Source organism: Haemaphysalis longicornis, unplaced genomic scaffold (genome assembly GCF_048455015.1).
Source record: "Haemaphysalis longicornis isolate Haplotype H1 unplaced genomic scaffold, Haemaphysalis longicornis Haplotype H1 scaffold_2, whole genome shotgun sequence".
Taxonomy (NCBI): Eukaryota; Metazoa; Arthropoda; class Arachnida; order Ixodida; family Ixodidae; genus Haemaphysalis; species Haemaphysalis longicornis.
The window spans coordinates 224,643,595-224,661,962 of NW_027526295.1; the positions used below are offsets into that span (position 1 = coordinate 224,643,595).

The window sequence follows — 18,368 nt, forward strand, 5'->3', positions numbered from 1 at the left end:
AACTGTTTTGGGGCTGATGTGAAGTTGTCCGCAACTAGGCTGGTGCACCTCTGATGATGTGAAAAGTTGTTACTGGCGGCAGAGGTTTCCCCCAGCCGATGCGTATTGTCGTCCCCGTACGGCATCAATCTGCATTTCCTCTGTGTAATTGAGACATTAAACTTGTGCCTTGCGTTTCTTAACTCATATCTCGGCTTTGTGCTGCAAATTGTCCTCTAAATAGTCAAAGAGCGTCTCAGTGAAAAGTGCGTCTTGTTATTCCCTTCTCGTCTTCCATTGCGTGCCTTGTCCTCGATAGGGATCGTCGGTAGTCCGATCGAATACTAAAGGCGCGCGCCGAGAGCCAATTAATATTTCTTGGCCGCACGCTCGCCCAGTTTGAAGCCCCGCTCCTTCTTAACTTTTTCTTTTTGGTGTTGATTGGTCGAGACGCTCAACGATCCAACCAGCGCGCTAATTTGAAAGTCTAATGAACACGCCGGCGCCTTATCCGAAGTTCCAGTCCCTCGGAATGCGACCTAAAGGAAGATGCCTCCTCCGCACGAGTCGAGAGCAAGAAATGCCACATCGCTAGCACATGGAAGTATTGTCCCGAAGCAGGTGATACATGCTGTTCACCTGGAAAAAAAATCGCCATTGAGCCAAGGACGGGCAATGCGCTCTGGGGCCGTCTCCCGTCAGGTGTAGAGAAAAGAATTTCGGCGCATTCATCCAAGGACGGGACGAAGAAGCCAGTGCCCCACATTGCGAGCAAGAAAAGTCTAAACAATTCCCCTTTTTTTTATATTCTTGCCTTCGCCTCGGTTGACTAGAGCTGATGCACGCATCCCCCCCTCCTCCCTTCTCCCGTTCCCTCTCCAAGTCGAGTGTATCGGCTTGTGCCGGCGGCGTCTTCACGATATGCCAGCACGATCGTTGAGGTGCGAATGAACACGGTGTGTGCCACCTCCGCTGTGGTATTTTGAGCGGACCGCGACATCCGTCGATGATCCTCGTTCGTTTGGGGATATTCGCGGCTGGCCAGGCAAGGATGATCGCAAGGGTGAGTACTTTTGTCCCGCGATCCTCGCCGCGTGATTCCTGCTGATACTGCGCGCGGATTGCGATAATCGCCCGTCGACAAATAGATTCTTATCTTATGCACAGTGATCGCTGCCCTGGCTCAAGGTCATGTCGTCCGGAGGGCAGCCGACCAAAATGTAAGTTTGCGCTCTCGGAGGCCGATTTTGTGAGGTAGAAGAGCGCGTACTTTGTAACCAAAGTCCCCAAAATTGGGGGGACTGTTTAAAAATGCCGTCAAATTGTTTGAAATGCAATTAGCATCACCGGTTATTGATGCCTATATTGTGCACTGCCCAACCTGCCCTAGCGAAAGAGAATAAAAGGCAAAAGATGTTCCTTAAGTGTTTCACTGGAGATTGTACCCGTCGCACCGTTTGTGTTATACACCTTTAGCTCTTAATTCACTACTCTGCCAAGCTTGTATGCAGCATTTGAAAAATCACCTGACCAAGCAAGTACCCTGTAGTTGTGATAAGAGCGGACAGGACTTTGAAGGTGCCCAAGGGAACACTCTGTAAGAGGCTCGTTCTACGAGCCGCTCGTCAACCAGCATGTGCATAGCAAAGGATTCAGCTAACCGTCATTTTTGCTGCCAAGATCGCACGCGGGAGAGGAAAAAATGCGAGAAGGATAACGTACCAACTGTTCGTACAGTGACCCAATTACTAAATACGCCAAATTATGTGCGCGTTATTAGTCGACCGCAGTAAGACCGGTCTGTGTTAGTACGATCGCCGCGTTCTTTCCGACCAAAAATACGTGTTTTGCAAGGGAGCTTTTGTTATTGTTCAGTGATTTCTACCTGGGGTTGTATCATTAGGCGTTAGCACTAAAATATTTCTGTGGATAACATGGGTTTATGTTCTTCGCGAGCTGTTACTTTCGCTTTTAGATGGACAAGTACAAGTAGCATAAACTGCAGAGTCCTGCAAACGCGTGCGTCTGGAGGGTTAGAATAGCTTCTTCTGCGCTGTAGAATGATTTTGTCCTGCTTGATAGGGACGGAGTTTTTGTAAAGTATGCCAAAAACAATCTTTTCTTAAATCGACATCCGATCAATTTTGTTGAAGCTTGTCTTGCCTAATTTGCAGTGCCAAAAGTTTATTACTTATCCTGTTGTACAATGGCTCAGTTAGTTGTTAGTCGAAATGTCTTGGCCTTTGTTTTACCTGCAAATCTCAATCCAGGTATTGCATAAAAAAAACCTCTTTTCACCAAATGTAAAAAAAAATGTCCTTCGACCTAAAAAAAAACCATGACAGCGAACCTTTGTTTTTCGAATTCAAGAAATTTCTGTTCAAAACGGGTTGCTGCAAAACAACAATTAAAGTTGTGATCGTTTTGCAAGTATACAAGTCGACAATTACCTGAAAAATAGTCAGGCCCAGCAGCCTTGGTAATAAAATGTGGATGGTAAGCGATGAGGTGTTTGTCAGCAGTCGGGATTCAGTGTTAAGGGGCACTCACGTGATCATATTACTATGGGACTTACTAATTCATGACCCACGCGCTTAAAAAGCATAGTACACCGATACGAAAAGCTTTGCAGGTAAATAGAAATGTTCCTAATGCCCAGTTTGCTTTTTTTAGAAATATATGCTTTCTTTACTGAAATAGAAAGTAAACAAGAGACACATTTTGGTTTATCTAGTTTTCACTAAATGGCACTAGGTGCCAAGAAAGTGAGAGGTTTATCTGTTTAATTCAGTACAGAAGCGACATATTCCCAAAATAAGCTTACAAGGTCGTTTAGATCCTTTTCACGGATCTGCAAAACGTTTGGTATAGGTTCACCATATAGGTTCGTATAGGTCCTGAAGTAGCAAGTCCCATAGGAATCTTAACAAGTGAGTCACCCTTGATGCAGCTGTAAAGTGTCGTCCATTATACATGTCGTCCACGTGGTCATTGGCTAGATCGATATATTGCCATATATAATTTTAGGCAGCCATATATGGCCTTGCCCATGCATGGCCACATCAAGATTTGGGCATATAAGGACATATAGGGCATAGTCATATACGGCCACATTTGCTCAAGTCCTTATTTCGCCACATATCGCTGTTTTCATTGAAGTACATATAAGGCATTTTTATAAGGGCAAGCAAGTACCTAAAGGCAAATGATATATGATGCGAATCCCGGTAAAACAAACCCTTCTGCAACAAATCGACCCTTGCGTGAATAGTTCCTTTCAATCGAATATAAATTGAGAGGTCAACTTACTTTAATAATTCAGCCATATCATACTTAATGTAAAAGCCTTTCGAAACGCGAGCCTCGATGCCTCTTTGGCTTCAAAGTGAAATAGATCCTTCGTGCTGGCCGGACGTAAAAACATCGTCTGTCCACGCTAGCCGCGTGCTATTTCTCTCTCGCTCTAAGAAACCGCTGCTTTCTGATCACCTTGACATGAAGGAGAACCGGCCGTTCGCCTATGCCGCACACGCAGATTTCGGACACCATAACGTCCAAGGGCAGCACACTGCTCTCACAGGAGATTCAGTTCAGTTCGTAATTAGCATTATGTATGGGACAGCAGATTCTTCAGGTACAGAGAAGCGTGCTGGGAATGGTGCTCGAATTTCCTGAGTAATCCAAATGGACACATACACGCATGTACGGGAACGCTAACTCGCGCATACATGCGCACACTCATGGAACGCATAAGCAAGGTCCTGGCGATAAAGCGTGCAAAAAGTAATTCCTCCCGTGCTTCCACTTTTAAAGCTTATCTTGACTGTTGCAATGATTGACGCTCTATTGAAGGTACAGTCAGGATAGATGAGACGCAAAGGCAAAACTGTGAGCTGGGGGCCCTACTTTCTTGATTTTGGGGCTTTTGCACAGAACAGGATTTGTTTTTGTACATGTTCAAACTTCAAGTTCTTGTAATGGCTGCTCTCATTTATCCACGGTTTATTAGGTTTCTATGAAAGAAATGGCAAGAATAGCTCACTCAGAAAAGCGAACGCACGAAATTTGTGTTCGGGTTCGCGTCTAATATTGGTGTGGAGATATGGAGGAGGAATATACTTTCATTGTAGCAGCATCGCGCACGGTGAGCAGAGTTCGTAGCCCAGGACCCCGGTTGATCATGCTGCCGTAGTCGCCCTATGCACCAGCCCTAGCTGATCTTGAAGGCAAGAGCTGGTCAGCTCTCTTTCCCATTGCTCGTTCCTGGGGTTGAGGTTAGTTTCATTTGCTGAGTTCTGTTGACAGGCCCACACCATGTGGTAAAGTGTGGCAGCCTCTCTACAGTGTGGCCAGGTGGAGGTGTAAAGAGTAGGAAAAATGGCGTGTAAACAAGTGGTATGAGGAAAAGTATTTGTATGTATCTGTCCGAGCACCGTTTCTTGCTCTTTTGTGAAAGAAGGGTGGCCTGATGGGTTCTCCTATAGAGAGAGTCTATAGTGTTGGCTTATTGCCTGGTATGTAAGTAGCGGTTGGTCCACCCTCTGCTGATAGTCCCGTGGGGCCGGCGTGCTAGTGTTCGGGAGCCACTGTAAGCGACGAGGTTCCCACGGAGACCGGGGCGAGTGGTGGTGACTGTTCGCTGGGGTTTCCATTGTCGGAGGACTTTCAGTGCGGCAGTATAGTCTCCCGTTGATGAAGGGTCTACACGTCCCTTGGGAATCTGTGATGATGGTAGCTGCGTCTATGTATGCGATTGCCAGTGCTCTGGCCGTTTTTTCCGCTTGCAATATGGCTGTGTATCGGAGTGTGAGGCTCACCAGGGCGTTTTCATCGTTGGTAACAAGGGCCGTCATGGCAGCGAACTAGTGTAATCTGCCGCTGTTTTCGAAATTTTTTGGGAGCGCGATGTAGGAAATATAATTAGGTTATCCAATGATCAAGATGTCCTCTTTTGTACGCAAAAACAGCTGAAGTTCCAAAAGGACTTCTTAAACAAGGCCAGTTTGTATACGCCCCCCAAAAAGAAGCTGACACGTCCAATATAAATAGCCGGAATATGCCTCAGCAGTTCGGGTTCGCGTTTCATGTAATTGTGGAGGTATGAAGGATGAATATATTTTTATTGTAGCAGCGTCGCGCGCGGTGAGTAGAATTCTTAACCCAGGACCCCGGTTGATCGTGCTGCCGTCGTCGCCCTTAAATTTGACATTGTCCACAATTATATTCTCCTACTCCCTTTCTGTAGAACCCTGTGGTGCCTCCACTGTAATTTGTATCGTCGATGTGTTGGAAGTCTTTCCGGTCAAATGGAATCCCCAACTCCCAGTTTTTTTTTAATTTTATTCGGAATGCCCTTAGCGTAAGTTGCCTTCTTACACATGATCCAGGCCTTCTGTCTTTACGTGCGAAAGCTAAGTGAGTGCTTTTCATGGCTGGTTTAACTGATCCAGATTCTCTTTTTTTGGGATGTTTTCTCATGCCACAAGTAATTGTGCCATATTTAAACGCACCCTGCACCACTTTTTTCAACTTTTCTTGAAATATTAAATGCTTGCAGAACGTAGTCGTCTCAAACCACCCAGTACTTAGCTTAAAGGGTCGCAAAGTACCTCAGCCAGAATTTACTGCTCTATGCCCATCAGATAACTTGTAAACTCCCTCAAAATATTTTTCTCTCTTTCCCTGTCTTGACGTTCTTCGATGGCCCTAATTACGTCACTAAGGCCATGTAGCGCCTGTTGGGCGGTTTTTCTTCAGTTTCAGGAATGAACGCTTTTCGATAGAAACTTAAAAAAAAGCCACAAGATCAAATCTGAAATAGAAGGCGCGTCTGGTGCGACGAGCAAATCACGCAGTGCAGTTTCGAGCTGGCGATAACTATAGATTTTGCAGTGGTTCCAGACGCGAAGGAAAGAGTGAAAGCGCTTATCGAAAGTGTTGCAGGGTCCCTTTAGGTACCATGCGTATGCACTAGTTCAGTGGTGTCATCTGAATGAACACATTTGAAGTAGTTTTTAGAGCAATTAAAAGGGTACGGTATGCAGATATATTATTGTTTCAGAGCCGTAAACTGGCTTTCGCGAAGTAAAACAAGCAGTGAATTTCTCCTAGCAGGCAGGAAAACATATTTTGTCAGCTGCAACTGGAGCGAAGAAAAAGTTGTTCTCCGAGTAATGTTAATTCCACTCACTAATAACCATTTCGGATACACGTAAGATAACGAATCCACAAATCAATGTATTTTTCGAAGACTCGTTCCAAGGCTAAACTAATAAAAAATGCAGGAACTCCTAACTGGGAGTAGTCAGGTAAGACGTATAAGCCACTCTGCTATACACCTTAAGCCCTTCGGTCGGCTTCATTGCTGGGTACTGATGCATTTATAAGGGGACAATTTTTTCAGGGGCATAAACAAGAAGTCGGATACTATAGAAGGCATTTGGGTCACACCAAATGTTCCCATGAAACGCTATACACATAGCCCCTTCAGTCTTGGCTTCACTACAATAACAAGAACTGTATTATTGAGAAGTTCTTCTAAAGGTAAATGTAGGAGGTCCGATATCAATATATGACGACCCCGGCGTATTTTATTAAATACGTTCAGCACTACCTATCATTTATTTAGACCACTACACAAAGCGAACCTTCAAAATCGGATTCACTGCTTTCCACAAATGGATTGCTCAGAACACATTCTTTCTTCGCCACATAAGTAGTCGAATAGGAAAATACGAGGGCCGTTGGGATGTTTTAATAAATCCCTCTTTCAAGCCCAATTTGGCCCCATGAAACGGTATAAACTGAACGTCTTAAAGTCGGCTTTGTTGCTATATCGAATACGTTCGAAGAGAAACATTGCTAGCTAGGGGCATTGCAAGCGGTTTTATATCAAGACATTAAGAACCTTTCAGTTAGTAGCCTTTTCTTGTGAGGCGAAAGTGTGACAATCGTTATAGGCGGATTAACTACAGATCCACACACAATTCTTCCCAATTTAAATTTGCACAATCTCCCAAATGGGAATTGTCGAATAAAGAAGCAAGCCGTTCGGCTATACACCGAGTTCATTAGGTTGGCTTTTCTACTGTACACCAACGCATGGGCCGGTTGCACACTTACAAGTTACATAAGCACTCATGACGTCCAAATAAGCCCACTGACAAGGCGCAAAAGATTGCAGTTAGACAACATTGTAACCGTGTGAGCCACATCCCGTACGGCAGAAAAAAGCAATTTCATGAGGTAGGCAGCTTGAGTACAGTAGAGAGCCGAAGCATCGGCCTATACTTCTTCAAGTCTTCGACACCACCCTACCTGTTGGCTGCGAATTTCTCCGAGGTATCGATGTGTCTCCGGAAAGAACCAATACGGCTGGCGCTAGCTTCGCAAGCTTCTATGGAAGGATAGCACCCCACTCTGTTCACGAATTCCCACCTTTGCGACTGCCACGCATCGGGATTCCCCTGTTCAATCCTTTGATGAGATCGTTTATTTTGTTATTCAAACAGGACAAGAAGTCTGGCCTGCCAAAGAAAGCCACGTAGGACTTGAGGGGCAGAGCCTGGCAGCCATAGAAACCAGACACTACGAAAATATATGGCAAAACAAAAGCAAATAAGAGAACAATAAATTCAGGAGTCGATATGTACGTAAAGGTATATGGCCAATACACACAGTGGGACAAACTGACAGTACATTTATTATCTATTTCTCAAAAACGTCTTTAGTTTGTATTAAACTTTATGCTTGATATGTCATCACGGAGTTGTTTGAACGCAGCCGGAACACAGTACAGTCTCGTTCAACGTGCATGACTTGTATTGCAATAGGGAATCAAGTAAGGATGTTTTGGTAGGAAAGTACGCGTAGATATATACAATGCTTTAAAATTATTTTCCAGAAATATTTTAAAATGATTGTTACGGTCAACAAAAATCAAATTTCTGTAAGCGTGAAGTTTTGAAAACACTTATACTCGACACAATAAACGTCGTAACTTATGTTCTTTAACAGGGAACACAGAATTGAATCGACCCTAAATATCTAGCGCATGGCACAAATTCTATACACTGTGATTTCGCATCGAAATAAGTTATAGACCAAAGTAGGTACTACAGTTTTACGAACATACAAGGAGCAACTAATGTTGTACAGAACACGGTTTTAATATATAAAGCGAAAACTTTAAATCTCCATGTTTTTTGTAGCGGGTTGTGAGGTACAAAAAATCGGTGGTGCAAAAAAAATCCGCATGATGCTTAGAACTCTGTAGGAATTATGCGAAGGCGAAAGCTTAGTTGGACCTTCTATTGATCTACTGTTAAACTTTCTACTGAACTACCACGTTGCTCTCGTCGGGTAGCATTTTTAGTGCCCCTCTTACGGTAATCTGAGAGCCGAGAAAGGGAAACAGCAGGGTCAGACTGTAGGCCACTGTCGCACGTGCAGTATGAGCCGCCATGAGAGATGAAGATACAGACGGGGTGTGCCGGAGGCTCCTGCGATGTCGAGCAAGGAAAACGGGCTTCGGAGGGCGCTGTCCAGGAGCTAGGTAGGTCAAATGGTGACGGACGCAGCCGCAATGTTCAACAGAAAGTTCAGCAGTAGATTAAAAGAAGGTGCAATCAGGCTTTTGTCTTCGTATGCTTAGAAGTTCTATGCATCCCGCATAATCTTCGTCTTACAGGGTAGATAGGGCTTGTTCCTTAAGTCTGTGGATTGGCTTACGGTGGCTTACAACGCTTGATGGGCAGGAATGTATGCTGCTGAATGCTGCAAAGCGCCTAACCAACATTCAGCATACAGCAGGAATGTATGCTGAATGTATGCTGCAAAGTGTCTAACCAAACCATGCATGAAACGTTGGGTACGTTTGCCAGTCGCTGAAGTGGACGAAGTGAAATGTCGCTACATTTATTTTATGCTTCACTGGTACTTCGGAGATTGTCAAGTCATAACTGCGGGAATTGCTCATCCGAGCTAACACTTTCCTTGTACAGCTGTCATAAAATCTTCCAGTTCTAAAAATTGTTAAGGCGAAAGCTTTTTTGCCTCTTCAAACATTTATTGTACAGCTGTCGTAGAATTTCACAGGTAAATGAATCACTAAGACGAAAGCCTTACTTGCCCCATTAAATGCAAAAGGCGAGCGTCATCGGCGGAATCAACACTTGATGCCAAAATGGCAGAAGCTATAAAATAATAAAAACATTAGGGTTCGTGTGGGAATTAAACTTGGATTCCCAGAGCAGGAACCGAGTGCGTTACCACTGCGCTTATGTCAATTGATAAAAAATTATTGACTCGTGGTTACAGGTTACTACAAGTTAATACTGGTCGATTAGGGATTTGGTAAAAGGATTAGTAATGTGATACTAAGGTAGAATAACACATAGTGCATAAAGATGAATTGGATGAGTTAAAATGGATTAGGGAGGGATTACCAGTTAATAGTAATTATTACACAGTGCGAACAAGGTGAGTTAAAAATAATTATGGACGATTTAGGTAGGTTAAGATAGTTTCCCAAAACGCTTAACCCACAATTTCGTAACACTCCACTGACGCTATCTCTACTGCCTAAAAATTTAAGCCCTGGGCGGCTTTTATAGTTCTCCAAGGGCAGGAGGAACCATACACATAAATCTTCTGCGTATACAGATTGGCTGTTCTTTTTGAAATCCGTTAATCAACCAACGCACTTTAAAAGTTTCGGCCCATCACCCATAACAGGTACTAAATTGCTTTCGAAGCGAAAGCTCTGCTTCATTTTCATTTAGTTCTTTCGTGACCGCGGGAAAACAATCAACACGCATCGTTAAATGCCTCTAATAAGGCAGAAATACGCATTTCCTAATTACCTTATCAATCTGAAACTGTATTCGCTCGTACCCCTTAAACTGCTCTAAGTCAATCGAGATTTTAACTCGGCACGTCATTACGCTCTGCCATTTCTAGCGTTATAGTCGCAGCTACATGTTCGATGTAAAGCCGAGCGATCCCATCTTTGTTTAAATCTACAAAGGAGAATGTCGTAGGCGCAGCATGGGGGTAACTCCCCTGACTCGTTTAGGCTATGATTCTTCTGTACACCTATGCAGATGTTTTAACACGAAAGTGCTTTATGCCGGGGTCCACCGAGATCTAACTGACGTCATATCCGTCACAGATATGACATCGCCAGAAAAACTTTGACGCGGTGGCGCCGGGATTATAGCCTCAAACTCTTTCACCGTGACGGGAGGTACGAAACGCGCTCCCGACTGCGCTATGAACAGACGCGTGAATACGACGACAAACGTGCCTTATAGCCTTGCTTTCAGATGGTGTTGCCATCTAGGAGAGGAGAAGCAAGTAGTGCATGATGACGCAAATGAACGCCGACAGTTGGCTAATGAGCGCCGACGTGTACGGGGGATGCGAAGCGTTGCCTGCGGAGAAGCCGACTTGCGGATGCCGCGCTCGTGACGTGACGCGGTCCGCTGCTCTTTTCGCTGCAGCAGACCATGTGTGCACCAAACGATTCGCTGATAACCCGTTGGGTTTTGTTCGCACAGACGGTTTGCGAGTGCCTGTGGTTTCAGTCGGATTTACACAATGCTCCGACGCGTGCAATCCAGTGTCTAACGTTGATTCGTCTAACGGTGCCATACCGACGAACTATAAATAGCGGCGCGCAAGTTCATATCGATGCACAATAAACATTCAAACGCTCCTGTGAAGGCACATTTCGCTTTCGTATTTTACCGGTTCCTATGGAAGAGGGAACAACCACATTTTTTTTCCTTTCGCACCCCTCTTTACCTCTGTACGCACTACCGTGAACTATACAACCATAGCTTGTTTCTGAGAAAAAAAATAATTGAAAAAAAAAAACCTTTGATTATTTGCCCTTCCTTCGAAGGAGGACCCTGACTTGCCGTACACGATCAACTACGACCACACGGATGAGCACGGCACACGCATATACCGGCTGGAGATCACGGATGCGGACAACGTGCGCATGGGCACGTACGGCTACATGGACGCTAAGGGCCTGTATCGGCAAGTTCACTACCTGGCTGACTCTACCGGATTCCACGTGTACGTATGCACCAATGAGCCAGGCACCGAGACCTCGTATCCCGCTGACGCCGTCATTCACATGCACCATTGGGAGAAGGTCGATCCGGAGTCGACGCTGGGGAAGCTGCTCGCCAAGCTACCGCCCGTGACTCCAGGAGCCGAGGCTGCAGGGGTAGCCGGCAAAAGGAGCAAAAGGCGAGGAGCTGTACAAGGGAACGAAGAAACGAAAGAGAAAAACGAAGGCGCCAAGTCGTAACAAGCTAGCGAGCTACATACGTGAACCAGGGTGCAGGGGAATCGTAAGTATTAATAGCCGGGGTAAAAGAATGAGGTGGTATGGACGAGGGGCGATGAAACTAGGGCTGAGTGTTGAACTGCCGCATGGTCAAAATGTAGAACAAAAATGTATGTGGAAAACCTGGGGAACGACGTCCTTCGTTCATCCGAATGTCCCCGCGTCACTAGAAGGGAGCTCGCAAAGACGTCACGAAGGCAATCGCATGCAAAGTTTAGTGAAATTTTAGCTTACTTGCAGGATGTCTGGAACGACGGGATGCAAGTACCGTTGGAACCTGCTCGGATTTTTTGTTATAAGGGGCGCATATTAAGCACTCTATATTGCCTCTGTAGCGTCATGCGCAAGCTCCCAACAAGACACTTACCTAGATGATGCCCTCGTTCGATCTTTCGTTGCATCTTCATGTGTTCCGTCACCTTCGGCGGGCAGGTTGAACGATACTGAACGTAACGCAAGCGCGACAAGCGGACTGACGACAACACACTCACCGGTCGTAATGTTGTTGTTCTTGAATCGGGCATACCGATTACAGTGGCTGCTGAAACCAGTTTGCCAAACGTTTTAGAGACAGTGCTGTCATATGAGAAACACGGAGCCAAGTTTTGTGGTACACTTCTCGTGTGCGTACCGATGGTAGCACCGAACACTGGCCTTCGTACTTAGGTTTACGTTCCTAATGAAAACTGAAACAGCCGATATCGTCTGTCGTTTATTTTTGTGTGTGTGCACCAATCTGTTAATGTGTAATTCACGATATAAATCTGCGCCACTTCAGTGGGGTGGAAAACTTTCAAGCCTCCGGGATGTCACCAGAGCATGCCTTGCGAACAGATGGCGTAAAAGGATAATTGCCTACACATGTCTACATGCCTGACCACGTCTGCATGCCTGCGCGTGTCAGAAGCGCCAGAGCTTCTAACAAGCGAGAGCGCGGATAAAACGAATTCTGCGAACTTCCATTCAATGTTTTCCCATTGCATAGTAAGATAGCAGTAATGCAAGATTGGAGAGCAACAATGTCTTCGAGAAGAACGCTCAAAGTATGCACACCATGAGCCCAATCTTCGGCAGTAATTTTGTCATATTAAAGACTGGATCTTGTGGGACTAGTATGCCTCTTCGCACTAGAGTTGAGATGGCGTGAAATTCATAAGGACAAGTTGTGTTTTTACGCCAGGAATATTCTCTGTCTTGAACGCTGGATCATATGTGATTCTGGCGCGTATTTTTTTCTTATAAACCATCATCTCGGGCTTAAATACAACTAAAAGAGCAAGGCTGTACCCTACACGATAGTTTTGTTATCTTGTATTTAACTATAATGAAACCTAAAAGCAGCTAAGCTCGAGAATATCTTGACTTTCTCGACATTTGAAATGCTCAAAAACAACTTTTGTAGCTATATTTCTTACTTTCAGATTCTTAGCTGGTCTGCTGGGTGGTCTCATGACTGCAATCGCGATTGCTATTCACGCATTATTTAGGGGTCATGTCTGCCTGAAAAGAAGGTCGATCTACGTTTGAAAAAATGACAAATCCCGAATCGCGCTGTACCCTGTGAAGTGCTTTGAAGCTATTGTATTTCCTTTACTTTCTCCCTTATTGTATTATGTTGCCTGTACATTTATTCTGTTCGTGAGGGGCTCTGAGTGAAGAAATTGTTAGAGACGTCTTTTGAAGCGAATTAAGTGTCATCGTTCTATCCTTGTGTACAATTTGGTGGCTCAAGACTGTTCCTTGTATTTGTGAGTGGCTTCCTAATGAGTTTGGAGGTGCTCTGTAGGCCGATGAAGCAGCTTAAGACCTGGATGAGAAAACAAGAGTACAAATAACTCACCGTCTATTTGTATAAATAAAATGTGACGTTTGCATCTGTCGGCATCCGCCGTGTGAGCACACCTCAAAGCCTGCTTCACGTGAGTACGGCTCATGCCTTATTTCTTTGCTTTTTTTCAGAGCAGTACTGTGCTTCGAAGTAGCATGAAATATGAAGTAGAACATTTGTAAAGCATCTGCTAAGGTATTAATATTCGCCTAAATAATCTTCCAATTACTCTCGTACAAACCCATAGGACTGGCGGTCTCCATGGCTATGCTTTTACTTGTGATATACGTTATCAGTTTCAGGTGGACATAAAAAAAAAATGACAAAACGTGCTATTAAAAACAGCGCAAAAAATGTGCAACAGTTTGTTTTTTCGAACACTATTATATTTATTTCTTTTCATATCGCGTATAATTTCGAACCTTTCCAGGCCGGTAGGGGGAGGGTGGATATCCACAAAACGTACTCAGCCAATCGTACAATGCAGGCAAATACTCGTGTTGATTTTCCAAAATTCATCCTAACCCAACCATTTCAGATTGCAATTGTGAAAAGGTTGTTCTGGGTAAACGCCAAAAGGAACACCTAAAGAGGACGCGTTCTGTCAGTCATTCGGAGAATGAGTCTATGTCCAGTACGTGGTTTGGCACTGCTACGTCGCTGTACATGGATAAAGAGTCGACGTCGAATAGGAGCGTTTCATTACCCCCGCTCGTTGATCCCGGTGAATCAATGGGAGTGATCATTGTGGTGGCGCTGGTGGCCTCCGTGGTCTTGGTGATATGCCGGCCGCTTAACAACCAGTACGCCAGGAGCAGGATCAGCACCACGACGACCCCGATCGAGATGTACACGTAGCATCTGCGCCGGACAAGCAAAGGGAGAAACATTTGCAGGAATGCACCACGTTTCGGCCCACAAGACCTTCTCTGAAAACTTCAAAAGAACTGGAGTTGGACTGAATGAAAAATGGCTGCGGCCTAGCTCAGATAACCTTGTATATGCGAAGCAAAAGCTTGGCTTAGTTTGTTGAGTCTTGGTTTCGCTTGGTTAGCCTTTGATTTAGCTGTATTGCTGACGATGTCTGGAAGCAGTTCGGTTCCGTGCAACGCTCACAGAAGGAGGCCGGGCGAACGCGGCGTTCATTCATGTCGAACGAGGCGTTCTCTTCGCCGGGTGCTAGACGAGCCACGTTGCCCGAAACGACCCAGCGCCGCATGCATGGGAGGCTTCGGGGGTGGTTGGCTGCCTCGGCCGCAGCGTGGCGACCGTTGTCGGCGCCCGCAGGCGCCAACAGCGGGCCCGGCGAATCACGCGATGCGCTTCGAGGGGTGTGTCGCCGGGTGTGCCTCCGGTCAAAAAGTCATTTGCGCATCCTCCACGAAATCACTGGAGGAAAGTAATGAAGCTTTGCTAGCAAGCTGAAAACGCCATGGAGTACGGATCCGTGAACGTGCTGCCACCTAGTAGAAGGAACAGAAAATACTTGCGCGATTTCCCATCATGCGGCTGGTGGTCGGGAAGGTCGCGAAGCCGATTGCGGCACTATAATCTCAAGGGCAGGCCGGTAAAGCTGGCCCTCAAAGCTGTATAAACATCGGTGCCACCATGACACCCCGCGGTTGGAAGGTCAGTAGTAGTTGAAGATACGGTTAATAATTTTTCGAAAATCAGGCACGAATTTATGGCCCTAAGCTAAAGGTACGGAACTTTTATGGCAATAACTGAGTACATTTACTATTTATGGTATCCTTTTTATAGGTTTTTTTAACGCATTCATGTGTGAAGAACAACAAATAAATAAAATACAGACCGTTTACAGCAAACAGTTAGGCCCGCCTTACACAGATGACGCCAGCGCCGCGCTAGCCACTACTGGCCTTTCCAGTTTCGGTTTTGCCGTAGACTACCATTGCCCGCTCGAAGTGCGTCGTTAGCAAAATTGATGACGCACGAATAAAAGTCATAATTTAATGTTGTAGACGCAGTCGGAGCTCGTGGTGGTCGTCACGAAGTGGAACAGAACGGAATCGCTCCAATGTACGAAAGTATTTTGGTGCGAATTAGCCCGCCGCTGGGCTTCGTTCAATACTCCTCGGCTGTGCGGCGAAGCCTCCACTACGTCACCTTTCATGCAGCCCTCCCCCCTTTCTTCCTGTCGGTGACTCACGCTTGCAGCCGACAATTCAAACGCGTCGCTACACGTCTGGGTCGCAGGCGCCTCGCTATCGGAACGATTCAAACCGGCGTTGGTAGACGAGGCAGGCTTCAACTTGCCGAAGGACGCGGAAGCCGCTACGGAGACCTCCTCTCTCCTCTCTCGGACTCAACGTCCGCCGCTACTACCGACTGCTCACGAACTCTGGAAAGAGTGTTGTGTGTGTCTGTGCCGTTCGTGTTGTGTGCAGAATCTAGAGGGAACGCTTGTTTCGACCGTTGGCGCTTTGGGCATAAATAAGACCTCCCAAGCGCTGTAGTTCATTCCTGTTTGAGCAGTGAATCAATGCTGTCACTCTGCTCGAGACCTGTTCTTTGGCTTCAGCTCCCCTCTCGTTACGAAGTAAACAAGTTGCGTTTGCCTACAGCTTCTGGACTTCTTCACAGCAGCAAGATTGGCTGGCCGCTCGCTTCACCACGCTACCTCACGTATTTAGGAAGCGACGGAGCTCGGCTCGGGTCGGCCTTCCCGGATGCAACAATTTGAAGTCTGTGGCGCAGCACAACCAAGCGTGATTCAGTCATTCGCTCCCAAAAGTTCTGGGTCCCTCCATAGGTCCCATGTGTCTCGCTTATTGCGATGCGTCAGGTAGATCCCACGAAGTGAGGAAAAGCAGATAGAAAAAAACAACGATTACAACTGTTGGTCGGAACGTGAGTTCAGTCTACGCCCTAAGCGAGTATCACGTGCCTTGCTTAGGGCACTCTCGAGGACAGCAGTATCTGAAATCTTGACTGATACATTTAGCTGAGCATGTCGTTAAAGTACATTATTCTAACGGCGCATTTTAGCGTATTCCGATGCAGCGCGATAACTGAGGCTGCACAAAATGGAAGTTCGCCACTTCAACTCTCCGCAATTAAATAATATGTAGGGTTGCAATCAGCGGCATACATGGTTATCGCAGGGAAGCCATTAGGTCACAAATAAATAAAACTTGCTGCAGTAAATCTGGCAAAAATTAATGCGCCAATGCAAAATTAAAAATAGAAACTAAGGAAATATCGAAAAAATTTCATGTCGCATATGCTACCAAACCAATTATGTAATGCATAATATAAAATACAAAACATTCTCACATCCGCATAATTACGGGCCAGCTAGGGAAACATTTGTATGTGTAACAAAGCTTGATCACCAGATTTGAGCGTTTGTAAATTTCCCTGTACGTGCTATATATTGCTTCATGATTTGGACGATAGCCCTAATTTTTTGAAGTATACAGGAAATTCACAAGCGATAAAAGGTGTTAGAGTGTGGTATCTGATAAGGCCCTCTGATTTCCGTTTGTGCTAGGTTCTACAGACTCCCGGTGTCATATGACGATATTTTGGAGAAGTGTTTAGTCGCGGACGCGGATATAAGCCGATCTCCGAGCTGCTTGCGGATGATATATGTAGCAGATGAATGTTTGCGAGCGCTCTCCTCACGACAAGACGGTCGAACACAAAATTCTTTGTCGTGTGCTGATTCCCGCGTATGATTTTGCCTTATCCATTGTACGTACTTATTACATAGAATATCTGTGAAATTTTTGCCACTTTGGCTTGTTCAATATCTGAGACATGAAGCTTAACTGGCGTGGTCAGGTATCAGTGCTCCGCTAGATTATGTAAACACAGAAAACCGATTTACATCGCAGTGTATAGCCGTAACATGAGAATATGAAGGAACACTACTTACGGAAATACTGTTAGCAAATTTCAGGGCAGTAAAAGTACAATCCACTCCATGCATATACCGGTTTTGCGACGCTGGCCTGTGACACACACTTGGCGCTTATAAGGATCGAATGTACCTCACTAAGATCGTGTCAGAAGCATTTACACTCTCGTAAATATACATTTGCGAGCAGAGTGATTGCTCCTCATAATCATGTATTTCCAACGCATACAAACGGGACATCGCAGTCGCAAACATGCCGCAAATGCAGCGGCGAAAATGGTGAGGGGGCACAGCCTCGCGAGACTGCTTTCGAAACAGGCCGCTAGGGGGATTTCAGGGGTGCTCCTACTAAGGTCCCTGAAATTATTAATTTTAGGTACCTTAGCTCCTACAGGCAGCGCTCGCGGCGTATAACTAGGTTCTTGTCTTACGTGTGCTGCTATAAATTCACTGAACGCTGTTTTGTTTTAGTGAGAGATGAGGCAAGCGCCAAACTAATAACCACAATGATAGTTTTATTTGCGCAATGAAACGGTTTTCTAGAGGAGCACAGCGTGAAGCAGAAAGGTAATCCCGCACGTCTGAAGCACGCAATTCGAAATTTTATCCGTGGTCAATAGTAAAATAAAAGCATCTTTGTATGGTAGAGGGCCGAATATAGCATTCTTCACGCTAGCCAAGGGGCTACAGCATATAATCACGACATCACCGCGTTAGCCCTAGCGAGCGTGCCTCCTGTGGGTTGGTAAGTTGTCCAAGGCATGTGCGGCGGTCGTTAAAAGTGTTATAAAGCAAAATAAACAGGAACAAAATAAAACTACAAAAAACGGGAATATGAGCGCCCAAAATCACAAAGGTGTATCTTATGCACCAAAGCAAAAAAAGAAATGAAAACTTTTAGAATTGTAAAACCAACAAACAAAACCAAAAAGATTTATCTTATGCACACCCTCACGCGAATAAGCCAAAAATAAAAGAAAACAAAAAATCCAATGCGCACCCAACGCCAGGAACACAAGAACGCTTGATTCTTCGCGTTGGATTTGATGACTCGTTGGATCTATAGTTACGCGTTGGATGTAGGGACTCGGATGGATGTACTGACTCTTTGAATATATTGACGCGTTGGATCTAGTGACTATGGTGGATATCTTGACTCGTTGGATTTTGTGGCTTGGGTATCACGTGACCTAGTAGATCTTCTGACTCGTTGGATCTAATGACTCGTTCGATGTAGTGATCATAAGCGCCTGGTGCGGGGTTAAGAAAAATTATTTTGTCCCTCCCTGGGCGCCTTTGCTAATGAACGGAAACGG

General features: G+C 45.4%; 1 protein-coding gene across 1 annotated transcript; it reads left to right on the plus strand.

Annotated features, from left to right (window-relative positions):
- The first annotated feature begins 549 nt into the window (after positions 1-549).
- On the plus strand, positions 550-13,215 carry LOC144170007 (uncharacterized). The gene is made up of 3 exons (XM_077699497.1): positions 550-1,042; positions 1,128-1,199; positions 10,886-13,215. The coding sequence occupies exons 1-3, from the start codon at positions 986-988 to the stop codon at positions 11,300-11,302; spliced, it is 546 nt and encodes a 181-aa protein (XP_077555623.1). The 5' UTR covers positions 550-985; the 3' UTR covers positions 11,303-13,215.
- The last annotated feature ends 5,153 nt before the right edge of the window (positions 13,216-18,368 follow it).